This window comes from Tasmannia lanceolata, unplaced genomic scaffold, assembly GCF_043159265.1.
Source record: "Tasmannia lanceolata isolate RefF3 unplaced genomic scaffold, GAP_Taslan_0.1 ptg000044l, whole genome shotgun sequence".
Lineage (NCBI taxonomy): Eukaryota > Viridiplantae > Streptophyta > Magnoliopsida > Canellales > Winteraceae > Tasmannia > Tasmannia lanceolata.
Genome location: NW_027518721.1, coordinates 20,570,292 through 20,597,616, shown reverse-complemented (window position 1 = coordinate 20,597,616; position 27,325 = coordinate 20,570,292). Strand labels below are relative to the sequence as shown.

The following is a 27,325-nucleotide window of genomic DNA, read 5'->3' as shown; positions in this document are numbered from 1 at the left end:
GAATCGTGGGTTTTCCGAAAAAAAAACCCGACCCGACCTGCCCGATCCGAGTTGCAGCCCTAGTCATGGTGGTGGCTCACTTCATCAACGGAATTTTTGAGAAGAGACCCATCTGTACCATTGTCGGATTTTGATTCTGTTTCTGGATTTTGATTCTTGATTTGGTCTTTTTATTTCGATCATGTTTGTTAATTGACATTTGAAATAATAATAAAAATTTAATTTTTGGAATAAAATTAAATTTAGCTGATGAGATTGATTATTGACCACTAGTAAAGAATTAAAGGTAACACGTACCTTATAAAATGAGTTTGGAATAGTTATTAATATCCCTCAAACATTTCAACCAACCTAGAGGAATACATGCCTTAATATCATCCATCAAAACTGTTAGTAATAAGGGTAATTGATGACTTAGGGTGCGTTTAGCAACTATTCCGATTCCGTCTCTTGATCTTAATTTTGATTCTTGATTCTGGTCCATCTTAATGCTCTGATTCTCCTGTGACCTTTCAAAATCACCACCCAGAATTAGTGTCGACCAGGCTAAATGCAACAGAAATCAGGCCTTAGAAAAGGGACGAAACCTTTGCTCCAAGTCACATGCATTCATCTCAACATGCCCATGGTGTTGGCGTATAGAAGCTTCCTACTGCCTTTTTGGTACATGATGTGGGTTAATGGTCATCACCACAGAGAAGACGGATTTCGCAACACCAGAATATCCGCTTATCAAACCGTGAAACTACAGTATACACTAGTCCAAGATTCACAATCATAGTGATAGAACAAACACTAACAGGATGTACTCCAACAACACTACAAGATAAGAACAATAGGAAAAAGAAACATTCAAAACATAGAAAAAATAGGACAATTTGACACTGCTTCAAATCACAAGCTCGCATGCAATGGAGCTTCAATGGAGCTATCTGTGGTCGACAAAAATCCCAGCAAATACAAGTATATGGAGATTGGCTAATGCCTTAGCGAGGTGGTAGTAGAGACTTAATAGCATAAGGAAGAGTGATGGTGGGTTTAGAGTTTCAAGTAAAGTTTGAATTTGAAATAGGAGGAAAGTTGAAAATTTGAGGAAAAGATGGAGCAAACATGTGTCTCACACATTCTGCAAGCTAAGCCAACAAAATGGCCAAAATACCCTTGGACAAAAATTACATTTTTTTTTCTCGCTACTTCTCTAGAAACTAAAATAAAATAAAATTAAACTAAACAAAAACAGCTTCCAAAAAATAATTTAAAATTTAACAATCCCCTTCAAATGATTTTTTGGAAACAAGTAGAAGCTTACCCCTTGGAAGCTCAAAACGATACCTTGAAAAGTGATTTGGTAAAGATGTTTTGGCAATGTTCTCTTTGCTCCTCTCTTCCACTACACCAATTGTGCAAGCAAGTACCTCTTCACAAATAAATGATGCTCGGTTTCGATATGCTTTGTTCTTTTATGACAAACCAGATTTGAAGTAAGTTTGAGTGCACTTGGTTGTCACCAAGAATAGTAGTCGGCTTGTACATAGGTAAATGTTCATCTTCAATTAACCGCTACAACCAAACAAATTCTTGAGAAGCAAGAACGCAGCCTTATATTCTACTTTCTGTATTGAAAGTGATATCGAATCTTGAAACACCTGCCAATCCACAAAAAAACAAAACTCAAAGTGGATCTCCGATCATCCCAGTCCCCTCCAAAATCAGCACCGTTAAACACAAAATCAACTCTTTCTTATAAATCAATCCCAATGGTAGAACTTATAAACTTCAAAATCTTCTTTGTTGCTTCCAAGTGTGGTTTCCGTAACGTTTGCATATGGCAACTAACGAGCCTAATGAAAATCAAATATATGATCGTGTGATGATCAAGTAGATGAGACTACCCACAAGAACATGATATCACCGAGGATATAAACCAAGCTTTCCTTCATGCCTTATGTTTGTGTTGACATCAAGAGCTGCAGAGGATCACTTCGAATCATCCAAAATGTTCCAACTAATTTCTTAGCATAGCCTTTTGGTGCCATCAGTTATGGCTGGAGTGACCATGGTCGTTCGCTTAATGTTTTGGTGAGGCTTTTGCATCGCAATCATAGGAGTGACCTGATGAATTTTAGGGCCTTAATCATGCAGATCTGATTTGGGGGAGTGGTGTCAGTGATGGGATAATGACGTTGAATTTTGAATAGATAGGTATCATGGGAGTGGTGTGAAGAAGGAAAATGTGTAATGGTTGTAAATTTGTTCTGTTAGCTTTACCCATACTGGTTATGCGCATGCCCGATCCAGGCTTATTGATATTTTGTAACGCAAGACGGGACTCCCGGTCCCCATTGCCTTTATAATATCAATGAAATTGTCACTTTTTTAAAAACAAATTTCTTAGCATAGCCTTTTGGAGTAACAAGCACGCTATCTGTCAAGGTTTCCACCCCTTAGTCAAGAAGGTGACCTAGCTCTTCCAAATCTTTCATTTCAAAATGAATAGATAGCTCTACCCTTAGCTTTGCAACCTCCACATCACTGTTGCAAGTAACAATCATGTCATCGACATAAACAAACACAAACAACAAGCAAGCCTTTCTCTTCATAAACAAACTATAATCCAAATTATAAGCAAAATAATCATAAAATTATTTGGCAATCTTATCACACCATGCCCTTAAAGCTTGTTTTAACTTATAAAGAGCTTTCTTGAGTTTGCAAACATAGGTCATATGATCACTTGAATCGTAATCCGGTGGCATGGTTTTAAATTTCGGAAACGTTTCGGCCGAAATATTTCGGTTTCGACATAAGCTGAAACGAAATTCACATGAAGTCGTTTCTTTACAAGACTTCGCCGAAATTTTACCGAAATTTCACCGAAAAAATTTAGACATTTCGGTCGAAATTAAAAAAAAAAAAACAAAATCATAATCATATTTTTACATGATTTCGGCAGAAATTTTGGTCCGAAACCAAAACATTTCGGTGTCGACCACAGCCGAAACCGACACTGAAACTGAAATTTAAGACCTTGCCCAGTGGTTGCTCCATCATGTAGGTGTCTGACAATCTCTCCATACAAAAATGTATTTTTAACATCATGTTGAAACAATATCCAACCATGACAAGCAGCTAATGAAATTCCAACTCGGACAAAAGTCATCTTTGCAACGGCACTAAAGATCTCACAATCATCTCTAAACTTCTGAGAGAACCTCCTAGCAATCAACCTTGCTTTGAATGTATCTACACTCTCATCATGTAACTGAGTTCACATCCTTGAGCTTTGGAACAAGATCCTTAAGTTTCATTTTTTTTATAGTGCCTTCATCTCATCATCCATAGCATCCTTCAATTCTTTGATTCCTTTTATTTTTATGAAAGCATGAAGGTTCATCGTCATTAATCGAACAGGAAAAGAAACAAGAATAAGTGCTTACCATATTTTCATTCTGATACCATGCCGGCTTGATAATCTTTCTTTTTTATCTTCTAAGATGTGATGTACTACTGTACTCATTATTTTCTTGATTTTGGTCTTCTTGTTCATGACAAGTAACACCACTGCTATCACATTGTCTTGACGTCAGCAACAAAGAAGACTCAGATATCATTAAAGCTTTGGTGTCACCAGCAAGTTTATTGTTGTTCGTGGCTCAAACTCATTAATGCTGTGATCGCCTATACATATACCATTAGTGGAAACATCATCCAACCCGTAATAGAAAGAGACTTCAACATAAACCTCTCTTGAAGTAATAGACTTGTGAGTTTTAAGATTCATGCACTTCTAACATTTCTTCCTTTCATCATATCGGGTAAAAATATACTTCTTCGCCTTACCATCCAACTTAGTTCTGTTTGCATCCGGCACATGAACATAGCACACTAAACCAAATAACTTGAAGTGCTTGACACTAAGCTATTTTCGGGTCGGGGCGATGCGGGTGGGTCGGGTAAAACCCGGCTCGAGTTGCAGCCCTACTTGTACTGTGTTTGTATAGGACCTAGGGTGATGGTGGTGGCTCACTTCATCAACGGAATTTTTGAGAAGAGACCCATCGGTACCATTGTCGGATTTTGATTCTGTTTCTGGATTTTGATTCTTGATTTGGTCTTTTTATTTCCATCATGTTTGTTAATTGACATTTGAAATAATAATTTTTTTTAAATTTTTTGGAATAAAATTAAATTTAGCTGATGAGATTGATTATTGACCACTAGTAAAGAATCGAAGGTAACACGTACCTTATAAAATGAGTTTGGAATAGTTATTAATATCCCTCAAACATTTCAACCAACCTACAGGAATACATGCCTTAATATAAGGGTAATTGATGACTTAGGGTGCGTTTAGCAACTATTCCGATTCCGTCTCTTGATCTTAATTTTGATTCTTGATTCTGGTCCATCTTAATGCTCTGATTCTCCTGCTCTGATTCTCCTGTGACCTTTCAAAATCTCCACCCAGAATTAGTGTCCACCAGGCTAAATGCAACAGAAATCAGGCCTTAGAAAAGGGACGAAACCTTTGCTCCAAGTCACATGCATTCATCTCAACATGCCAAAATTTCCCTTGATTCAATAAAATACAGATAAATATGTCAAAAAGTCCCTTAATTGATTGTTAATATTGATTGGTCTAGTTTTCTGCCCAATGCCAATTAGGGCCCTATTTCATTAGGTCTAAATGTCCATTCAGTTCTTAGACATCTCGCTCTCAAATTGCAGATTTTAAGGACAAAAACTCCATAAAGGAACTTACTTCTCTCATCGACATCTCACTCTCAAATTGCAAATTTTTTACAGAAACACCAAAAGGAATATCATTCTCTCATTTGTTTCCAAGGCAACCTTCGGCAATACTCATCCGAGATCCTGTGCCCCATCTACTAAACTGGATAATGTGTATGCTTTAAAATCAATATGGGGCTAAATTGTAGTGCACCATGGTGTTGACGTATAGAAGCTTCCTACTGCCTTTTTGGTACATGATGTGGGTTAATGGTCATCACCACAGAGAAAGACGGATTTCGCAACACCAGAACATCCGCTTATCAAACCGTGAAACTACAGTATACACTAGTCCAAGATTCACGATCAAAGTAGTGATAGAACAAACACTAACAGGATGTACTCCAACAACACTACAAGATAAGAACAATAGGAAAAAGAAACATTCAAAACATAGAAAAAATAGGACAATTTGACACTGCTTCAAATGACAAGCTCGCATGCAATGGAGCTTCAATGGAGCTACCTGTCGTCGACAAAAATCCCAGCAAATACAAGTATATGGAGATTGACTTAGTCAATGGACATAGAGTTAATGGCTTAGCGAGGTGGTAGTAGAGACTTAATAGCATAGGGAAGAGTGATGGTGGGTTTAGAGTTTCAAGTAAAGTTTGAATTTGAAATAGGAGGAAAGTTGAAAATTTGAGGAAACGATGGAGCAAACATGTGTCTCACACATTCTGCAAGCTAAGCCAACAAAATGGCCAAAATACCCTTGGACAAAAATTACATTTTTTTTCTCGCTACTTCTCTAGAAACTAAAATAAAATAAAATTAAACTAAACAAAAACCGCTTCCAAAAAATAATTTAAAATTTAACAATCCCCTTCAAATGATTTTTGGAAACAAGTCCAAGCTTACCCCTTGGAAGCTCAAAACGATCGCTTGAAAAGTGATTTAGTAAAGATGTTTTGGCAATGTTCTCTCTTTGCTCCTCTCTTCCACTGCACCAATCGTGCAAGCAAGTACCTTTTCACAAATAAATGATGCTCGGTCTCAATATGCTTTGTTCTTTTATGACAAACCAGATTTGAAGTAAGTTTGAGTGCACTTTGGTTGTCACCAAGAATAGTAGTCGGCTTGTACATAGGTAAATGTTCATCTTCAATTAACCGCTACAACCAAACAAATTCTTGAGAAGCAAGAATGCAGCCTTATATTCTACTTCTTTATTGAAAGTGATATCGAATCTTGAAACACCTGCCAATCCACAAAAAAACAAAACTCAAAGTGGATCTCCGATCATCCCAGTCCCCTCCAAAATCAGCACCGTTAAACACAAAATCAACTCTTTCTTATAAATCAATCCCAATGGTAGAACTTATAAACTTCAAAATCTTCTTTGTCGCTTCCAAATGTGGTTTCCGTAACGTTTGCATGTAGTGACTAACAAGCCTAACGGAAAATCAAATATAAGATCGTGTGATGATCAAGTAGATGAGACTACCCACAAGAACATGATATCACCGAGGATATAAACCAAGCTTTCCTTCATGCCTTATGTTTGTGTTGACATCAAGAGCTGCAGAGGATCACTTCGAATCATCCAAAATGTTCCAACTAATTTCTTAGCATAGCCTTTTGGTGCCATCAGTTATGGCTGGAGTGACCATGGTCGTTCGCTTAATGTTTTGGTGAGGCTTTTGCATCGCAATCATAGGAGTGACCTGATGAATTTTAGGGCCTTAATCATGCAGATCTGATTTGGGGGAGTGGTGTCAGTGATGGGATAATGACGTTGAATTTTGAATAGATAGGTATCATGGGAGTGGTGTGATGAAGGAAAATGTGTAATGGTTGTAAATTTGTTCTGTTAGCTTTACCCATACTGTTTATGGGCATGCCCGATCCAGGCTTATTGATATTTTGTAACGCAAGACGGGACTCCCGGTCCCCATTGCCTTTATAATATCAATGAAATTGTCACTTTTCAAAAAACAAATTTCTTAGCATAGCCTTTTGGAGTAACAAGCACGCTATCTGTCAAGGTTTCCACCCCTTAGTCAAGAAGGTGACCTAGCTCTTCCAAATCTTTCATTTCAAAATGAATAGATAGCTCTACCCTTAGCTTTGCAACCTCCACATCACTGTTGTAAGTAACAATCATGTCATCGACATAAACAAACACAAACAACAAGCAAGCCTTTCTCTTCATAAACAAACTATAATCCAAATTATAAGCAAAATAATCATAAAATTATTTGGCAATCTTATCACACCATGCCCTTAAAGCTTGTTTTAACTTATAAAGAGCTTTCTTGAGTTTGCAAACATAGGTCATATGATCACTTGAATCGTAATCCGGTGGCATGGTTTTAAATTTCGGAAACGTTTTGGCCGAAATATTTCGGTTTCGGCATAAGCTGAAATGAAATTCACATGAAGTCGTTTCTTTACAAGATTTGGCCGAAATTTTACCGAAATTTCACCGAAAAAATTTAGACATTTCGGTCGAAATTAAAAAAAATAAACGAAATCATAATCATATTTTTACATGATTTCGGCATAAATTTTGGCCCGAAACCGAAACCAACACGGAAAACGAAATTTAAAACCTTGCCCGGTGGTTGCTCCATCATGTAGGTGTCTGACAATCTCTCCATACAAAAATGCATTTTTAACATCAAGTTGAAACAATATCCAACCATGACAAGCAGCTAATGAAATTCCAACTCGGACAAAAGTCATCTTTGCAACGGCACTAAAGATCTCACAATCGTCTCTAAACTTCTGAGAGAACCTCCTAGCAATCAACCTTGCTTTGAATGTATCTACACTCTCATCATGTAACTGAGTTCACATTCTTGAGCTTTGGAACAAGATCCTTAAGTTTCATTTTTTTTATACTGCCTTCATCTCATCTTCCATAGCATCCTTCAATTCTTTGATTCCCTTTATTTTATGAAAGCATGAAGGTTCATCGTCATTAATCGAACAGGAAAAGAAACAAGAATAAGTGCTTACCATATTTTCATTCTGATACCATGCCGGCTTGATAATCTTTCTTTTTTATCTTCTAAGATGTGATGTACTACTGTACTCATTATTTTCTTGATTTTGGTCTTCTTGCTCATGACAAGTAACACCACTGCTATCACATTGTCTTGACATCGGCAACAAAGAAGACTCAGATATCATTAAAGCTTTGGTGTCACCAGCAAGTTTATTGTTGTTTGTGGCTCAAACTCATTAATGCTGTGATCGCCTATACACATACCATTAGTGGAAACACCATCCAACCCGTAATAGACAGAGACTTCAACAGAAACCTCTCTTGAAGTAATAGACTTGTGAGTTTTAAGATTCATGCACTTCTAACATTTCTTCCTTTCATCATATCGGGTAACTTCGCCTTACCATCCAACTTAGTTCTGTTTGCATCCGGCACATGAACATAGCACACTAAACCAAATAACTTGAAGTGCTTGACACTAAGCTTCACTCCAAGCATCAATTCATAAGAAGATTTCATACCTTCCGCCTATAAGCTTTGGGACAACCAACTTTTATAAGTTTCCATGAGATGCCTAATCTTTCTCTCTGCCACCCCATTTTGTTGAGGTGTATAGCCACAAGTGAGCTCCCCCTATATACCATGTTCACGAAAAAACGTTAATAATTCATTAGACGTAAACTCCTCATCAACAAATAACATTGAATAGATGTCATAAAATATACCCATGTGAATCAAGTAAAATCATCATCAAATAACAACGTATAACGGAAGCGGAAAAATAAACGTATCCTATAAGGTTCCATTACATCGTTGTGGATAAGCTCTAATGGAGCCTTGCACCTTGAAAGAGACCTGTCAAATTAGAGACGATGAGCCTTGTCATATTGACAACCCTCACACATTTTCACTACCAAAGAAATTCAAATTTGGTAGTCCATTCACTAGATTTTTAAAGCACAATAACCTTCAACTCATTCATGCGTATATGACCTAATATAGCATGCCAAAATGAAGCGTCATCATTTGTACTCATTTTATCAACGTATAAGGTTGAAGCTCACCAGACAATAATTTTTTAAAACTTTAACCCTCTTACCTATATGCACAACATCCGCCTTAAAGCTTAAAAAATTTCAAAGAAATTTCACCTCCTCAGGCCTGAACAAAACATAGTGTCCCGCATCCACGGCATTTGCCACCCAGAAAGGATTATTCATTCTAAGAACATGAAACATACTATCAAGTGTAATAGGGTCTTCATTTGTTCCACCAATTGTCATGACCCCTTCTTTCTCTATCGGATGTATGGCATTGCCGGCTCTAATGATAACAACGTTTCCTTCATAATTTCGAAACTTTAACAACTTGGATTCGTCACCAATGGGATGATTTTTATTTTTATTTTTGAATGGTAGAATTCATTAAAAAAGACTGAGGCGGTCAGTATGTACAAATAGAAAAAAAATACAAAGAAGGCAATACACCCTCAAGGGGGGCAGAAAATCAAATTTCTCCGAGGACTCCAAATCAACCCCTCCTGGCTTGTGAATCCGCCTCTCCATTAGCCGATCTCCAAACATGATTGAACCTCACATGAGAATCTCCGATAATATCAAGGATTTCATTAAAAAAATCCACAAATCTCCACGGGAATTTATGAGAACCGGAGAACCATCGGATGACATTTATGGAATCTCCTTCCACCACAATATTATTAAGATTCTCCCCCTCAAGCAGCTTAATACCTTGGTAAGCAACCCTTACTTCTGCCTCATTCGAATCAGCAGAATCGAATTCGAAAATCCAGTCATCCACAAAATTGATTGATGTCAAGGCAACCACCATAGTAGTTTCCATCACAATACATCTTTCTGAACCTTCATTTTTTTTATCATCAATTTTTTCGGCTACATTGCTATCCTTCAATTTCACACACCAATTGCTTTTTATATGCCCATGTTTGCTACATCGATAGCACTTAAAACCCTTTCAGTTTCCGTCGCTCATATTGGATGTGATCCTCCATCTCCACATTTACTTGGAATATTCTTGTTTTTTTTATATTTGTTGAAAGTCTTCTTGTTGCTTGAAAATAATGATTCTCTTTCACTCCCGAATATCAAACAACCCACCATATTTGTCTAGCTAAAGTGCCTTGTGAAGCAAGTAGTTTCTCAAACTCTAATAAAGATGGTCGTCGATCACACACTTAATCAATATAAACATAAGGAATATATTCTCGTTTCAACCCAAGAATGATGAGCCACTTCATTTGTGCCTTCGAGATAGGCTCTTCCACATTCAATAGAGAAATCATCAATTAAAAATTCTTGATCTTCAAGAAGAATTGAGAAGTTGAGGCATTACCTTATGTAATAATTTGTGATATTTTTCTTGTTGAGCAATTCATAAAGTGTACTCTTGATGTAGAACGTACGGCATGGATCAAGTCTTTTATTTTATATTTATATTTTCGTCATTTTATTTGTTGTATTTTTTTGGGCATCAAATCTTGTTCTTTTGACCTGATTTGGTATCTTTAGAAAGGTTTTTCAATTACCTATTTAATGAGCCCAAGATCACATGCTTTTGAAATGATTTGAGCAAGTTATGGACATTTTACAGATATGATATAGGTTAATTACAGAATTTCTATTGTAGGATTATCTTATTCATATCTCTTGCTTTTATTTCTGTTGCATTAGATAGACGATGGAGAATAATTGTGAGGCAAGAATTTACGAATTACGATTGCTATTCTTGGGTTTTGGCTCTCTATATAATGTAATGGCATGCGGAAAGAAAGGAATAGATTGAATAAAGTTTATTTTTGGGACATCAGTACATCACTTGTGAAGAGAGCATTGGCTCTTTCACGTGGGTGAAGAAGCTTCGCTCCTTTCACATGTTATATTCGAGTTTTTCTCCAAAATTGTGGTATGGATTTTTCAAATCCCCACGAGTTAGTTTAGTTGCTCTTTGTGTGATCTCCATCTTGTGTTGCTGCTACGCCGTCCCCTGCATCAACTCCAAATATCGCTAACAATTTACAGCCAATGATGCAGTCAAACAAGTCATGCAAGGTAGACTTCTTCAAAAGAAATCCAGCCTTGGCATTCACCATCATCCATGTTTCCAATGCATCGGCATTTTCTTGTGGATCATCCAGAGCCACATTGGTATTAGGGGTGCAACTCGGTTGGGTTCAACCCGGAAAAAAGTCGGGTCGGGTTGGGTTGAGTTCAGGTTGGGTTCGAGTTCGGATTGAGTTTTCCCAACCCGGGTTGACTTCGGGTCGGGTTCGGGTTCGGGGTTTGGGCTACCCGAGCCGAGTGAAACCCGACATTTTTATGAAATTTTTTATTTTTTAAGCTTAAAAACTCAGGTTGGGTCGGGTTGAATTCGGGTTAGGTCGGGTTCGGATTGGAAAAAAAGGTTCCTCGGGTCGGGTCGGGTCGCGTCAGTTGAACATTGTCAGGATGGAAAAAAGGGTTCCTAATTGGCATTACCACAAACAAACTTCTATAAATCTTCTCCCACTCGATAAGACTTCATGCGTGCTCTTCAAATCTTGTAGTTTGATTATTTTGACTCAATACCGAGTCTACTAACTCTTCCGCTCATATCCATCTTCGAAATACAGATTGAACTTCTTCACCAAGGAAATCACGATATGCATCAATTAGCACTCTCGTGGCTCTGATACCATGTAAAGAAAGACGGATTTCGCAACACCGAAATATCCGCCTCTCAAATGGAGAAGGCAAAGTTTTTACTTGCCCAAGCTCCACGACCTAAGTCGAACAAACGCTAACAAGATGTACTCTAATAGATGCTACAAGAACAACACTACAATATAAGAACAGTAGAAAAAAGAAATCTTCATAAGATGAAGATGAATAACAACACTACAATATAAGAACAATAGAAAAAAGAAATCTTCATAACATAGAAAAAATAGGCAAGTTCGCACTTCAAATGACAAGCTTGCATACTATGAAGCACAGGTACGGGTACGGGGTGCAGGTACAATACGACACGGGTACGTAATTTGCCAAAAAAATCGGGTGCAGGTACGTTCGGGTACACCGAATATAATAATATATTTTAATATTTTATTATATATTTATAAAAATTTTAAAAATAATTGTAGAGCAATCAAATAACAATAACATCACCAAAATGAAAATTTCTAATATTACTCTTCATTTCATAAGTGATTAAGTTCCATATTTTATAACATGAGGCATCAATACATCATTCATTAGAAAAAAAAAAGTCTGTCGCCAGTGTGTTGACCAGTACCTGACAAGATGAATAATTTTTAGAGACCAAATTATGAGATTTTTTTTACCGGACTTTTGGGATTTAATAATGTTTGGACACGATAGATTTTTATGAATTTTTAAATTTTGAAAAATACCCCACCGTTTGGAAGTTAAGATAGTTAAAATTTTGACCTAACCCTTTTTCTTTGAAATTTGTACTAGAACAGGAGAGTTGACTTTGTTTCCTTTTAGATTTGGGTCTTGAAACTATTTTTAATAAATCCAAATGGGAGGGGGGGTATTCCGTTATTTACATGTAAATCTTATGTAAATGTTAAATGGTTTAATATAAATACCGAGTACAGGAAAGGAGAGAGAAGTATAGGAGAGAAAAGAGAAGCAGAAGGACGTGTCGGGTACGCGTGGGTGCGCACCCGACAACCAAAATTGATTTTTTTGTTCTTTTTAAAATGGGGTACATACCCAGGAGGTACCTGCACCCCATACATGTCGGGTACGGGTGCGGGAGCCCCGGGAGAGTACTCGTGCTTCCTAGCTTGCATACAATGCAACTTCAATGGAGGAATCTCTAGATGAAAATCTCTGCAAAAATCCCAGCAAATAGAAGTAAATGGAGATTGGCTTAGTCAATGGAAACTAGAGTTAATGGATTTAGGAAGTGGTGATAGGTATAAAAAGGTGAAAATTTAATTGCTTAAGGAAGTGGTGGTGGGTTTAGAGTTTCAAGTAGAGTTTGAATTTGAAATAGGAGGGAAGTGGGAAGAGTGAAGAAAAGATTAAACAAACATGTCTGACTGACACATGTGCAAACTAAGCCAACAAAATGACCAAAATGACTTCGGACACAAAATTACATTTTTGTCCACGCTACATCTCTCAAAAATAAAACTAAACTAAACTAAACTAAACTAAACCAGCTTTCAAAAAATACACTTAAAATTTTAATAATGGCTGCCTGATGCAGCTGAAAAAAACAACATTGGTTTCTCTATGTGAAATGAGGCGAACAGAGCATGTGGAGCGAGTCAGTCAACAAAAAGAATGTAAGGTGGGGTATTTTCTTTCTTCCACAAGACAATCATTTTCAATATCTTTCCCCTTTCATACCATTTGCCGATCACTAAAGTTGGTCTACATATAGGAATTAAATGACGCAAAGAAACAGATTTGGAGCACCAAAGCAGTGGAAGCATTGCTTTAGCACAAGAAAGAATTGGAAGAATACAACAACTCAGCAGTCATATCATGAAAACAGCTCCATGATCATGTTCAAGTGGTTCTGTTGACATGGCGGGCCTTCTAGTGTTGAATTTTTCAAGATGGATCTGCTATCATTTTTACTGATGGGTCTTCAATTGGATATGTTGAACAAGATTGACAGGTATTTTCTGTCAAGAAATTTTTTTGCATTTTGCTGATACTGATGACATACAGAAACATCCATGTTTTCATTTATGATATAAACATATCCAAAAATAGTTGTTACTGAGCATGCACTGCATTATTAAACTAAACTTTTCACATCTGCAACTTGAACATAAGTTTGCAACAAGCACAAACCGACTGCTAAACCACTGTTAAAGTCATTATACTTCTCTTACGTTTCTTTGGTGGGTGGTAATGTCTCCCGTTCCCTGTACTTCTCAAAAAACAGCTCCTGCAATTCCCATGAAAAAGCCTTGTTATAAGGAAATCATGATTTTAATGGTGTGCGAGAACTTTAATATCTTATCCAAAAAGAAGCATTCCGGCAACACTGGTTATAAAGCTTCCTTTAACCACGCAACAAAAGAAAATTATAATTTTGTAAATAAACTGGGTGTTCGACAATAGAGTCTTGTCCCATGAAAAGTACAAAAAGAAAACAGGAAAAAAAGGGAAAAAGAGAAAGAGAACAATAAAATTTTCTTGCTTAAGTTATGGTAGAGTTGCAGTTTCTTTAATTAGAATTTGTTGGCACCCAATAGAAAATTGAATTAAGAAAATTTTAAAGGCAAGCTTAGACGGGAAAGGGAGCAAAATCACAGTTGTAGCAACAGAATTTGGAGGCAACCTTGGCAAAATATTTTCCCCATCCACAGGCCTTCCTATGGATGGGGCCATGGAGCAAAATCCAACCCCACTGGACGATTCTTCCCTCGATCAATACAGGCGGTTGCTTTTTTCTTTTTTTCTTTACTTTCTCACCATTCATTTAGTGGCCACAAATTGGAGAGTTAGAATCATCCAATGGTGGACGATTTTGCTCTATAGCCCATCCATAGCAAGGGCTAGGAAATTAATGGTTTAGATCATAAAGCATGTGGTCCTCACATGTACTTTTTCCTGCTCTTAATTTTCCTTGCACATCCATCGTATAAGAGCCCTTTTAATAGAAGGTTGTAAAAGAACAATAGTTGACATCACCTATAAAGAAAAGCAACTTAATTTTTGTAAGATAAAATTAGTCGTCATGGAGGTCAGATCTGATTGAGGTGTAAAATCACCCTCATAGCAGTCTTCACATGAATTAGGACAGGACAAAATTCCCTTCTTGACTGTACATATTTCCTAACATGGATCGTGTTTAGCTTTCTAACATTGTACTTTTGCCTGCTCATATTTTTTCCTTGCACATCCAGTTGGATCCTGGCCCATTGGTTCAAAATGCTCATTCATTTCTCTCACAGATCACATCTCTCCTCTCAATTTGCAAATTGATGGGACAAGAGAACCAACATCCTATATTCATTCCCATTCTCTCTCTTCTTAAACCCTACATTCATTTTCCCGCCTTTCACCCGTCCCGATTGGATTTATAAAGCATTCCCTCTTTTCTCTCTTTTCACCCTTCCAGTTGGGTTTATAAACCGTTTCCTCTTTCTTCCTTTTCACCCTTCCTAGATGAGTTTATAAATCATTCCATCTTTTCCTCTTTTCTTCCTTTTCACCCTTCCTGGATGAGTTTATAAATCATTCCATCTTTTCCCCCTTCCTGGTTGGGTTTATAAACCGTTTTCACTTTTTCACCCTTCCCGATTGGGTTCATAAATTGTTCCCCTATTTCCCTCTTATCTTTTCTTTCCTTGATCTTGATTTTTTCTGGATCTTGATCTTGATTTCTTTTCATGATCTTAATCGTTTCTTGATCTTGATCTTTCGTGATATTGATCCTTCTTTCCTTCATCCTTGTCTTGGTTGAGGTTTCAGCCCCTCCTCATATCTCTAGATATGAGAGGGTGTACAAAAGCAAGATCTTGAATTGTTTGATTTCTTGCCCCCTTGATATGGGGCTTTTCGTTGTTTGTACTTATGCTTATATTATGTTTCTGTTGTCTTTGTATTTGCCAGGTGGACTTTCTCAGTCTCCCCTTTTTTAATGAAATCTGTTACCATTAAAAAAAATTGTGTACAGATAAAAAATCAAAATTAGGAAAAGGGTTCCAGTAATTCAATGGCATAGTAGTGAATTGGGTTTATGCACTAATAAAAATCAGCTAAGTTCATTCCCCGCATTGGGATAGCCAGTTATGTTGCTTGGATAGGACTCTTGTGGCGTTTCAAAAAAGTTGTAGCCATTTCACTTGGGGATGATCCAAAACTATTCCACATTCAGGAAAAAACCAGACTGGACAATTGAGAACTAGTGAGATGAAAGGGGTACCTAGAACAATATAATTCAGTATTGATGCCTTAAGTAAGAAGGGCAAGAAACAACTCTTAAGATGAATATCACAAACTAATGATGTTCAAGAGTTGGAGTCGGCAATTAGTATCTTCGATTTCAAATATCCTTTAAGCCATTCAACAAGATGGAAGAAACTTCGGGAATAGCTTTTCTAGTAACAAATACCTTTATTCTAATATATCTGAGTTATTAATTAAGAAAATTAAAAAGACAGTGTAGGGAAAGACATAATTGCTACTCCTAGAAAACAACGCATAGCTAAATTTGAAATTCATAACCCTTCAAAATCCAGCCACTTGCATAGCTCGCAATCCACATAGAATCCCCTTAATAACACTATTGATAAAATCATTTTGTCCCAAGTAACTCACATTCATTCAAAGATAATCCAAAGACAGACTGGGATTTGTAGAGGGCAAATCCAACTTGACTGGCCATGGTTGCTGGCGACAGGGGTAAGCCAATTAGAAAAAAAACCCCGAGGGAAGCATCAAAATTGAAGTTATTAGGGACAAAGCCTAGGAGAGAACTATAGGAGATATTCTTTGAGCGTTTTCGCAGAGTTTGATTCCATTGAGAATGGATCGAGTTGAGATGGTTCAATCTCTTTAATCAATTCATATCCAAGGCAAGCCCTTTTGGATTCATCAAGGCACAAAACGATGTGATCCTTTCTCCCACTATGTTTTAGTCAAGGAAAGGATGCTATTTGAGGCTTAGTCTCAATGAGTCCTTCCCGTTTTAATTAATTTCATGGCTTGTTACCCCTATATGACATCAATGTGCTCCTTACATGAGAGACTGAAGAAGGGACTGTGTAATCAAATTTTGCTAAGAGGATACAATAGAGGAGTAAGCATTGAGGCAAAAAGTGCAATTTAATAGAGAGACTCAAACTTGTAATCCAATAAACCTGCAGAATCACAGATGACTTGTAATGAAATGGTACAAGCTTCATATCTTGGAGTGCCCCACCACGTGATAACTACTCTAGGTAGGGCTTTGAGCCTTTGAAAAATAACGTCAAGGATCAAAGACCTTCCGAAACCTATAAAATTTTGGGTCCTGAAAACAAGGGAAGAAGAATAATGAACAAGTTATCAGGAGCAAAGTTCTAGTTCTTAACTTCCTCCTCTAAGCCATGCTAATATTCTTGTTTATTGCCACTCATCTTTGAAGAAGAAGAATCAACTAGGAGCCAGGTTCTAGTTCTTAACTTCCTCCTCTAAGCCATGCTCATATTCTGGTTTATTGCCACTTACCTTCTTCATTCCAACAGAACTTGAGCTATACGAGACACTAAAGTAAGATCTTAGTGAAATTAGAACAGCTTCAAGAGCAATGATCCAAATATACCTTTTTGTGTGAGACCTCTCATTTGAAATGGGATGTTCACCCCTTTAAACATACTTTGCCATAATAGATAAACCAGGTCTGATGCCAAATGTGTGTAGCTGATATCCCCACTCACAATCAGAAAGTTTGCATTTTAGCAAGTCAAGTCTGAAAGGACATACTTAAGATTGATAGAGCTATCTTATCTAAACATGCCAACATGGGCAAATCGAGAAAGACGTACTACTACGGAAGGGTCTAATTTTCGAAAAGTAATGCTCCTATGAAAAGTGAAGCAATTAATTATAAACAATCAACACTTTTCATATCTTTTATTGTAAGCTTATTTTAATTGGGTTGAAGATGCATGTATTCAGCCCTCATCGCCCCAAGAAATCAAAAACTTTAATCCCCAATTCCATTCAAATGAATCAAGCAACGGAAATATATCTGTCTGGATCTAAACTGTAAGGCTTGAAAATAATTCATTTCATTCAAATCATAAATATTGACTGCCCCGAATATTTGGAAACAGTTAATTTTTCATCAGAAAGGGAAAACCTAGAAACAGTCAATGTAAAGAAAAATTAATTTATCATCACCAGCTTAAAACAATCCACAGTTTCAACAGATTTCAATATTCTCATCAAACACTCAACTAGGAGAAAGATAAATAAAAGTAGTTCCGAACCAAGCAAGAGATGCAGTGGAATGAAGCTAAATTCAGGAAGAAAAAAGGAAAAAAGAAAAAGACATGAAATGCCATTGGAAGAGAAAATGAAATGGATAGAAGAAAACAAATCATACAAATGGATGTTTTTTTTTTTTGAATGAACATACAAATGGATGTTTTGATGAGAGAAAAGTACAAGATGACAAAGAAGGCTTACATTTCCTCCCAAGAAGAAGTTGTAGAAAAAGGTGGCACCTACAACCGCTCCTACAATGGCCGGAGGGGTTATCAAAAGACTCCACCTGCGGTAAATCATCTTTTCTCCTTTGTCTTCTTGTGCTTCCTTCTGCAAATCCTAAACTATGTTTTTTACACAGTTTAGTCCAATACAATCCTCAATTGAAGCACATAGTTTAGCCCATGAAAATCCAATAATTAAAATGTGGCATAAAGCAAAGAACACAGTTACTAAGAATGACATCAACTAACATATTAGTTCAGAGCTGTTTCATGCCTTTGTCAACTTCAGGATTTCACAAATTGAACAATTCTGCTGGGCAACTTTGTGAACCCTTTCACTAGTGTGACAAATTTCTCTACAAATTGTGTTTGCATGATCTTATCAAATATCTCGCAATTAATTTGAATATTATCTTGAATTCGAGACCTTGACGCGCAAAAATCCAGCCTCACCATTCCTTGCCTCCTAGTATGGTATATAGAAAGCAATTCGTATCTATCCTGAAATTGCTAGAACTGATTCATGGAATCGGTATGAGGGTTCACGAAGTTACTCTATCGAACTGGGAAATTCTATGAGAAAAGCTAAGTTGAGAAAGAGAATTAGACTTGCTAAAAGAGAAATATGCCCAATATTTGTTGATGCATACCATAGGTGTCTACAAGAACTACCTAGATCATAACCTATGATAACTCCAATAAGAAAAAACAATATGGAGGCCAAACACTTTTTTCAGAATTAAGAAGTTTAAGTTAGAAACAGGGGTGCTTACATTAAAACAGTGGTGGTTCCAAGTCAGTTCCCAGCAAATATCAAGACAGCTTCTAATTCTTTTTCCTCCACTCAATTAAAGCTTAACATTTTTGTGTGCCCATTTGCATATATTTTTTGTCTTGACTACACTGTATACATATCAAAGCATTGCTGTTTTAGCTTGAAAAACGATTTATCTATGATCCACTCTTGTCAAGGTATTAAAAATGCTATACTCTTTTCATGGTGTTGAAAATTCACATTGTTCTGTAGCAGTTCAAAGATATGAAAATTCCTAGAGAATAGTTTAAGTCAAATAATAATAATAATAATAATAATAAAACTAAAAAGGAGGACCAGATTCTACTACCAAAAAGAGTTTTCAACTACAAGCAATTTTAAGATTCTACCATAAAATATGTCCAAATAGGGAAAAACAAAAAAGATAACTCACATTTTCCGTGGACACTGAATAAATGATATAACAACTATAGAGAAGAATAAAACATCAACATATATGAAGAAACCCTAAACTAACCGAAACCCAAGATGTCGACTGGTATCCCACCATCTAAAATATAATTAAGAAAAAAGATCTTATGATACTAAAATAAGACTTGAGCATATAGTCAAAAAGTCTAAAATGTCCAAAGGCATCCAAATGTAACTAGCATGCTTTAGGTTGTATCTAAATATGCGTGAATAAAATGATAAAAAAGCCAACGGCTGCATGTCTCAAGGCATCCAAATATAACTAGCATGCTTTAAAAATGTTGTACTACTAGATATGTTGTACCTAAGATTCATGAATAAAATGACAAAAAGCTATCTCATTTAACATGAATTGACTGTATGTTCACTGCTGGAAACATCAAGCCATCAGGGTATCATATAAAAATTAATAGTGGTAACTTCCTATTTGAAAATAGTTTGAAAAAATTTAAAAAAAAAACCTAGAAGGTTTAACAACACATTCAAACTGAAAACATCAAGGTATCATATAAAAATTAATAGTGGTAAATTCCTATGAGAAAACCATTTGAAAAATCAGAAAACCTACAAGGTTTAACAAATTTAAACTAAAAACATCAAGGTGTCACATAAAAACTAATAGTGGTAAATTCCTATGAGAAATAACACATAATCAAATAGATCATAAAATATCTCAAGCTAAGAAAAATCATAAAAATTACATGATCAAGGACAAATTCAAACAAGACCAATCCATAGGTAACATTCTAAAATGATAAAAAGACAAAAGGTCCCTCTAAATATCAAATGCTCGTTTTGATCATCCATAAAAAAAAGAAAAAAAAAGAAAAGATGTAGAAGTCCCTCAAAGGCACAGAAAAAAATGTTGATCTTAACTGCAATATCTCAATTTGAACAAAGTGGGTAATGATATATGTTGAGAAAATCCGTCGAGCAAGTCCGATTCGATCGTGCACAAATAAACGGAAAAGAAAAAGTAAACACAAACCACAAGATACCCGTATTTTAAATGGTTCAACCAAGATGCCTATGTCCACAGGCAAGAACACGAACACGATCTTCCACTATGAGAAAAAACAGAATTACAAGGATTACAACGGGATTAACCTGCAAACACGCAAACCGCAACCCTTTTCTCGTCCTCTCAACCAAGACCATACACAAAAGAAACCCGAGAAAAACCCACAAGAGAAAACCCTCGAGAGAAAACCCAAAACAACTCTCCTCGTTCTCTCTTTCTCCCTCTTTTTCTCTCTCGTTCTCACGCCCTTCTCTAGCCGCCACCCCAAGAGACGTGTGATGTGTGTTTTTATATTTGGGTTTTCGAAAACCTAAAAACACACTTTCCTATTTTGGCTTACCACAAAAAAATATGAGAAACAAGGCATCTTTCCCAACAATCTCCACCTTTGCTTGTTTCTGAGCCACCTGAAGATTTTCTGGTGATGTCACCATCGGTCCGTTGTCGCTGGAAACCACCATTGGCCTTCTGAAGTACAAGCTACACACCGCTGAATCGTCCTAGTTATGACTCCACCCAACTCGATCAACATGGCCATTACATGTGTAGTTGTTAACCCGTCGACTTATCCAATCAACCCTAAAGAGGGATCTCAATCCATCCTCCTAAACGCAAGAAATATCATCTCCTAACCATCATCAGCAACCTGGAAACTTGTCTCTACACCAACAGTGAAAGAAACCATTTGCGTGCGCACGTCACCACTCTATTTCCAACTAGCCATCAAGATCTTAGGAACACTACCCGCATGTGATTTTTATGGCTCCACCTACAGCTGAAATCCCCTAGAATCCAATGACCAAGAGACATTAGATTCTTCCGTATCTTTGGGACATACGCCACACCACCCAAAGTATGAACCACTCAATCAAACATTTTGCTCTTCATTATTCCAATTCCTATGACGTCATACGTAGAACTGTCATCCAAGGACACTACGCTTGCCCGTATCTCCTGGGAGTCTAGAACGTATCAAAATATTCACTCTTGGAGTATACATGAAAAGAGCACATGTAGCATCCACTCATCATGAGAAGACGTGTGATTACTACGTACTGTGAAAAAATCTTCTATTGTTCACTCTACTCATCCACTACTGCCACCACTATATTCGTAACACCATTGTCCGACTTGTTACCTCGCTTTGAACAATCCCACTTGATGTGACCGTATTCCTTGCAACGATAACATTGCACGCCCTTTCCGCTTGCCCTTGTATCTTTACTTGTCTTTTCCTGATCCCTGTCAGATGACCTTCCTCTTGGTTTCCACCATGAACAACCAGCCCATGCTCTTGACTCCCATCAAGAATGGGTTTCTTCCACATCTCATTCGATAAGAGCCACACAGTGACTTCCTCTAACTTCGTTGTATCCTTTCCTTACAACGAAGTTGTCAACGGGTTGCAGTTGTCTTCTTCCTTCATCTTTCTCCAACCTTGTGGAGTTGATCCACAAGCCCATTGAACATAGTCATGTGTCCCAGAAGATCTCTGCCTTTTGGCATCTTTAGCCCGTACAATCTTCGCTTCAAATACAATCGGTTAGCCCAGTTTTTTGGCATGTAAAGCTCTTCCATCTGCTCTCATAACTTAGGCGTTGATTCTTCTTCCATAACGCTAAACATAATATTATCCGCCAGTCAGTCGAATTGTGTTGATCGCCTTCAACTCAATGTCTTCTCGCTCGGCATCCTTTATCTTCTCTGGCTTCCCATTCTTTATCTTCAACGCCTTAGTCAAGCCCTATTGAACAAGGGTGTCCTTCACCCTCATCTATCATAGGGTAAAACTAACATTCCAATCAAACACGTCGATGTTGAACTGGGTAGAACTCGATTCTACAGTCATCTCAAATCACTCCGTACTTCTCGTTGTACAGATCCACCTCGAATGAAAAACTCTCGGATGATCTTTCTACCCTCTGATGATATTGTAACCGCGGTCCAATCACAACACCCACGATCACTCCACCCGGCCTCAACAATCGCACCAAATATAGCTCTGAAACCATTTGTTGAAAACATTCGACGGACAAATCCGATTTGATCGTGCGCAAATAAACGAAAAAGTAAAAGTAAACACAAACCACAAGCTGCACACCTAGATTTTACGTGGTTCGACCAAGATGCCTATGTCCGATTACGACGAGATTAACCATGGTCACCATCACTGGATCTATTTCTAGCATTGATCACACATGACATATTTTAACATCATCCTTGCCACCATGGTCACCGTCACTGTACTGTAATTGGATCTAAAGACATGGGATTATTTGCAAATCCCAAGCTATAAGAGGCATACAAATATGGAAATCTATACGATCAGATAAACAATAACAGATCAATCCATTCCAATCACACAAAAGAATCCGTAAAATAAATTTTACAAAAAAAAAAGATAGAAAAAAACAATGAATAGAAAAGGAAGGAAATGAATCGCTGTCAGGGAATCGATCGCAGTGACAAGGGAAAATATCGAACAATCGCCGATAGAGAAACCCTAATTTGAGAGAATGAGGAACCCTAATGCGAGAGAAAAAAACACTAGATGTGCAGAGAGAGAGAGCGAGAGAGAGCTGATCTTACCGTCGGATGATAAGCTGAACGATATTCCGAGTTCGCTGGGCAAAGAGGGTTTGATTCTTGAAGGAGGAGAGAGAGAGAGAGAGAGAGAGAGAGACGTCCGTGTGCACTTAAAAGCCGGCCGGCTCTCGTATTGGCTGCCACGTTCTATGTGCTGATTAGTCATTGGCTTCTTTACAATCTCATCTATCCATCATGTTTTCCATAGAGGGGGGGGGGGGGGGGGCAACTTGGGCTAAATACTATGGGCCCCATCATTTTTAGTGCAGGTCCCTGAAGTTTGCGAATTGCTTTGAGGCTTTAATGGCTAGATACTTTGCTCAAGTAGAGCTACTGAGCTTGGACTTGCCGAGATCAACTCAACCAACTCTGAACGCACTCTCGTAACCAGCCTTGAAACCCAATCCAAAGTCCATCCAGTATGAGGCATAATGATGCCACCCAAAAATCCGCCAAGCACAAAGGCTTGGTCATCCAATATGCAAGATGTGTCATGGACTAATCTGCAAGGTGTATACATCGGGGAAACAACCGATGTTGCCCGGCACGAACTCATGAAAGACCTAGAGATTGGCCTGCCCATAGTTTTAAATTTCAGTCCCAAAATAATTTGCTTGTATTTATTTTTTTAAGTTTATTCGAAAGACTAAATACCCTTATTATTCTTCATACAAAAATGTACACTGTTGGTCATGGCCCTGCATTCTAGTAAAATATCACCATTTCAAAAATAAAAGTACAGTACTGTTTTACTTTAAAATACTACCACATATCCATCGGTATAAGAATCCAAGCTATACTCTAGTGGGTCCCAACATGAATATTTCATAACCTATCATGCAATCCCCATCTAATTATAAAGTTTATTCTGGGAAATGATATGTTCAAACCCTCTCCTTCCCCAGGCCATCCCCTTGTAGTGTAAAAAGAGTAATGATAAATACACTAGAGAAGAGTGGCTCTGGAAAGAAATGGGGGCGAATATGTCACTTCTATTTGTGCTTATTTAATGTAGCTGTTTACTACTTGTATCTTTTCTGTGAGATACTGTATGGTGTATATCCGTACCTGCACCTATTTTTCAAAAATGTAGTGGGGCCCACTTGGTTGGTTGATCCAACCCATTCATTTGTTGGGCCCTTACGTAGACAGGTTGTGACCTCTTCAGATAGGAGGGTTATGATCATCCTATGAAGATGATTTTTGGACCACTGCCTATTTAATTAATGGGCACAGTAAATGAATTGCTTGGATGGTCGAATCATGTAAGATCCTTAAAGGCCCGTTTGGATACTTCATAATTTGCATTTGTATTTGAAATTGAGTTTTGAATACAAAATGAATAGATCCGCTAGCTCATGTTAAGGGAGAGGGAGACAAAGAGGAAAGCAGATGGGAGAGGTTGAGGAGCAAAGAGGGTGAAGGAAACTGCCAGATCTATGGATTTCCAATTATTTATTTCCACAGCATATTTGGAAATCTGATTTTTTTCACCGTCAGTGAAAATCAAAGGATTTGATCCGGATACAACTCACAACTAGACCTGGCAAACGGGTGGGCCGGGCCGGGTCAACCCGCGGGTGATGCGGGTGCAGGTCACAGGGGTCGGGTCAGGAAATGACCCACATTTTTGCGGGTCAGAATTTACGTGACCCGTGCCGCCCGCGGGTGGGCCGGGTCAACCCGCGGGTCACCCTCAAATTCAAACAGTAGTTAAATTCAAACGATTTTTTAAATTTGGCCCACAGCCTCTCTCTGTATTAGGTGTCTTCCGTGAGAGTTTTTTTTTTTTTGAGATATTTTAGATCATGCTCGCCTTAGCTGAACACATGTCCCCTTAGCTGCCATATCTATGCTTGCCTATACAGGTAACTTTCCAAGAATCTGTACTCCCTCCTCCCCGCCATGACTCTATCCGTAGAAACAGATTTTTGGGGACTCTTTCTCTCTCTCTCTCTCTCTCTCTCTCTCTCTCTCTCTCAGAGACACACCGCTACGGCGCTGCCCTTGCCTCTCTACTTCAAACAACTGCAGGCCCATCTCTCTCCGAAACACTCCATCTATCTGGATCTTTCTCTCGCTGGAAACAACAGAGAAAAGGCGCTCCGCTGAGCTCTTTGCATATAAAACCCCAACTTCTTCTAATTTCTATTCATTTAGGTTGACTTTTGCTTCTAAAATCTGAAGATACCTCAGACCCAGATCTCTACGTAATCCATTTGGGGCCCACACACAATAGAAGATTGGATTTTATTGAAGGATTGAGATTGTTTGATTGGAGCAATTTGTGGGACTTTGACCTTTTTATGGTAGGACCCACAGTATGAACGGTTGTGATGTCCCCCCTGTCTTTTTCGCGGGTGCCCGCGGGTTGACCCGACCCGACCGGTTTTTTGCGGGTTGGGTCACCCGCGGGTTAGCTTTGACGGGTCACTAAAACTCAGACCCGTGCCCGCAAATTTGCGGGTGGGTCGGGTCGACCCGCGGGCACGGGTCGAGTTTGCCAGGTCTACTCACAACACAAGAAGGGCTGCAAATGTGAGAAATCCAAATCCAAATCTTCTCGATAATTATATTCACACTCGCATCTCGTTTGATATACCAACCCTCTGCAAATGTTTTTTTGTTTTCATCTTACGGCACGACAAAAGTCTTGGTCGATAAAATCTTCAAGTTCAAGCCAGAAGGACGGCCTGCTCATTGTGCCCATGTGCTCGTTGCTTGCCATGCGGCAGGCAAGCGACAGATGACATCAATGAGAAGGTTTTGGACTTTAATGGTGGCGACAGTTGCGTAAGTTAAGCGCATTTTAACTCCAGTCCATTTCCCAATTGAGATGCTTTACAGGTCAAAGATTCCCAACAAACATATCATTTTGAGAAATCATACCATACCTGTTTTTTTTTTTTTTTTTTTTTTTTTTAAAGTATGGTACCGCCCACTCCATAGGATGATCCAAACCGTCCATTTGTTGGGCCGCAACGTAAATAGGTTGTGCCAGTTGAATCATTTTCATATATCCTAACCCTTCGATCTACTGAAGTTTCCAACTCTATAGATCGGAGGGTTAGTATCATCCTATGGAAATGATTTTAAGGCACAACCTACTTACATTGTGGCCCAACAAATGGACAGTTTGGATCATCCTGTGGAGTGCGACATACCAGGCTTTTTGAAAAATACGGGTTGCTAGGGCCATCCATCTTATAATTTCTAGGTGTGTGGCAAAAAAATTAGCTGAGTTAATGTGGAATGTGGTAATCTTTGCGTTTAATTTCATTTTTTTCTCTAATCTCTGTGTGAAGAATGGCCTTAAGCTTCTAAAGAACGTTTGGTAATAGATTTGAGGAGATTGGTTTGTTCAATTAGCAATATGTCACTTAGGCCATGTTTGGCAATCATGAATTTTTTTCCATGGAATGTTAGTTTAATCCAGTGGTGAGAGAGGGATGGGGAGAGATTTGAGAGGGCAGAGTGCGTAGAGCGTAAGTAGTGGCTACAAAACAGGAAAAAACAAATCATGTTTTGAGAGGAGTTTTATTTTTCCTTGTTTTCCGCCGTGGTTAGCCTCTTCCCACTTAGTAGCTCTTAGGTTTTCCCTCTTCCGCCCTCCCTAAACACTGGGTAAGCTAATCTTACATGGGATAATATTTCATGGTTGCCAAGCATGGACTTAAGCATTTGTATTGTTTCGTTTATGTATCGATCAAAAAATAAATAAGAACGAGATTCACATTTTCACAATTTGGCCTATGGGATCATACGAGACTAGAATTCTTGGCTAAAATAATGGGCCCTACCCCATCCAAACATGAGATGTAAAATGGTGGGCCCCACCAAAATGCATGTGTTTGAGTAGAGTTAGTGGGGCCTACCCCTTCAAATCATGTGTAAAATATTGGCCTCCACCATGAGCAATGATTTGGGTGGAGATGGTGGGTCCCACCCTATCAAAAAATGGCATAAATGGTGCGTCCTACCGTATCAAACATGAGATGTAAAATGGTGGGCCCCACCCATGCTATGCAAAAGAAAAAGACACGGTGAGTTCGACTCATTATCAAAAGAAGGTAGTGCAAATATCAGTAGCTAATTTTTTCAGCTAATTAAACACCTAAATCCTTTTATCAAAACAGCTTAAATAATAATCAAACACCTAAATCATGATTAGACGTGGTAATGATAATGGGCCCACCACTTAGTAGTTGGCCTGTTACCATCCGCTCCTGTAAGGAGGCCGTTATACTAACGTCCCGTTCCGTCGTTCCGTAACAGGAGGAGAAGTAAAAAACAGGAACCGTTTTCTACACTCGCTATCCGTACATATTCCGTAAACAAACATGAAAAGGGAGGTGATTTTTTTACCCCCCTATAGGATTATGCGCCCCACTTGGACCTGATTGTCAGCAACTTTAACGCCTTTTGACGTCAAATTGTTGGACAAATTAGATGTTGTCCAGTAGGGTCTGATATATGGCTTGATTGAATCCAGAAATTAGAAATATAAATAAATCAGTACTT

The 27,325-nt window shown here is 38.0% G+C and overlaps 1 protein-coding gene across 11 annotated transcripts; it reads right to left on the bottom strand.

The window, feature by feature from the left end:
* Positions 1 to 273: 273 nt before the first annotated feature.
* Positions 274 to 22,992, bottom strand: LOC143863259 (uncharacterized). 11 transcript variants are annotated; one of them, XM_077373927.1, is made up of 6 exons: positions 22,808 to 22,990; positions 18,725 to 18,854; positions 17,929 to 18,071; positions 13,638 to 13,693; positions 8,266 to 8,377; positions 274 to 745 (listed from the first exon to the last, which is right to left on the bottom strand). In XM_077373927.1, exons 3-6 carry the CDS (start codon positions 18,025 to 18,027, stop codon positions 650 to 652), a joined length of 363 nt encoding a protein of 120 aa, XP_077230042.1. In that variant the 5' UTR covers positions 18,028 to 18,071; positions 18,725 to 18,854; positions 22,808 to 22,990; the 3' UTR covers positions 274 to 649. The 11 variants fall into 11 exon arrangements, 9 of the variants coding, with proteins under 9 accessions (XP_077230042.1, XP_077230046.1, XP_077230045.1 ...); XM_077373931.1 differs by lacking the exon at positions 18,725 to 18,854 and adding an exon at positions 1,333 to 1,646 and having other exon boundaries at positions 274 to 819; positions 17,929 to 18,066; positions 22,808 to 22,974; XM_077373930.1 differs by lacking the exon at positions 18,725 to 18,854 and adding an exon at positions 1,333 to 1,646 and having other exon boundaries at positions 17,929 to 18,066; positions 22,808 to 22,974.
* Between the last annotated feature and the right edge of the window lie 4,333 nt (positions 22,993 to 27,325).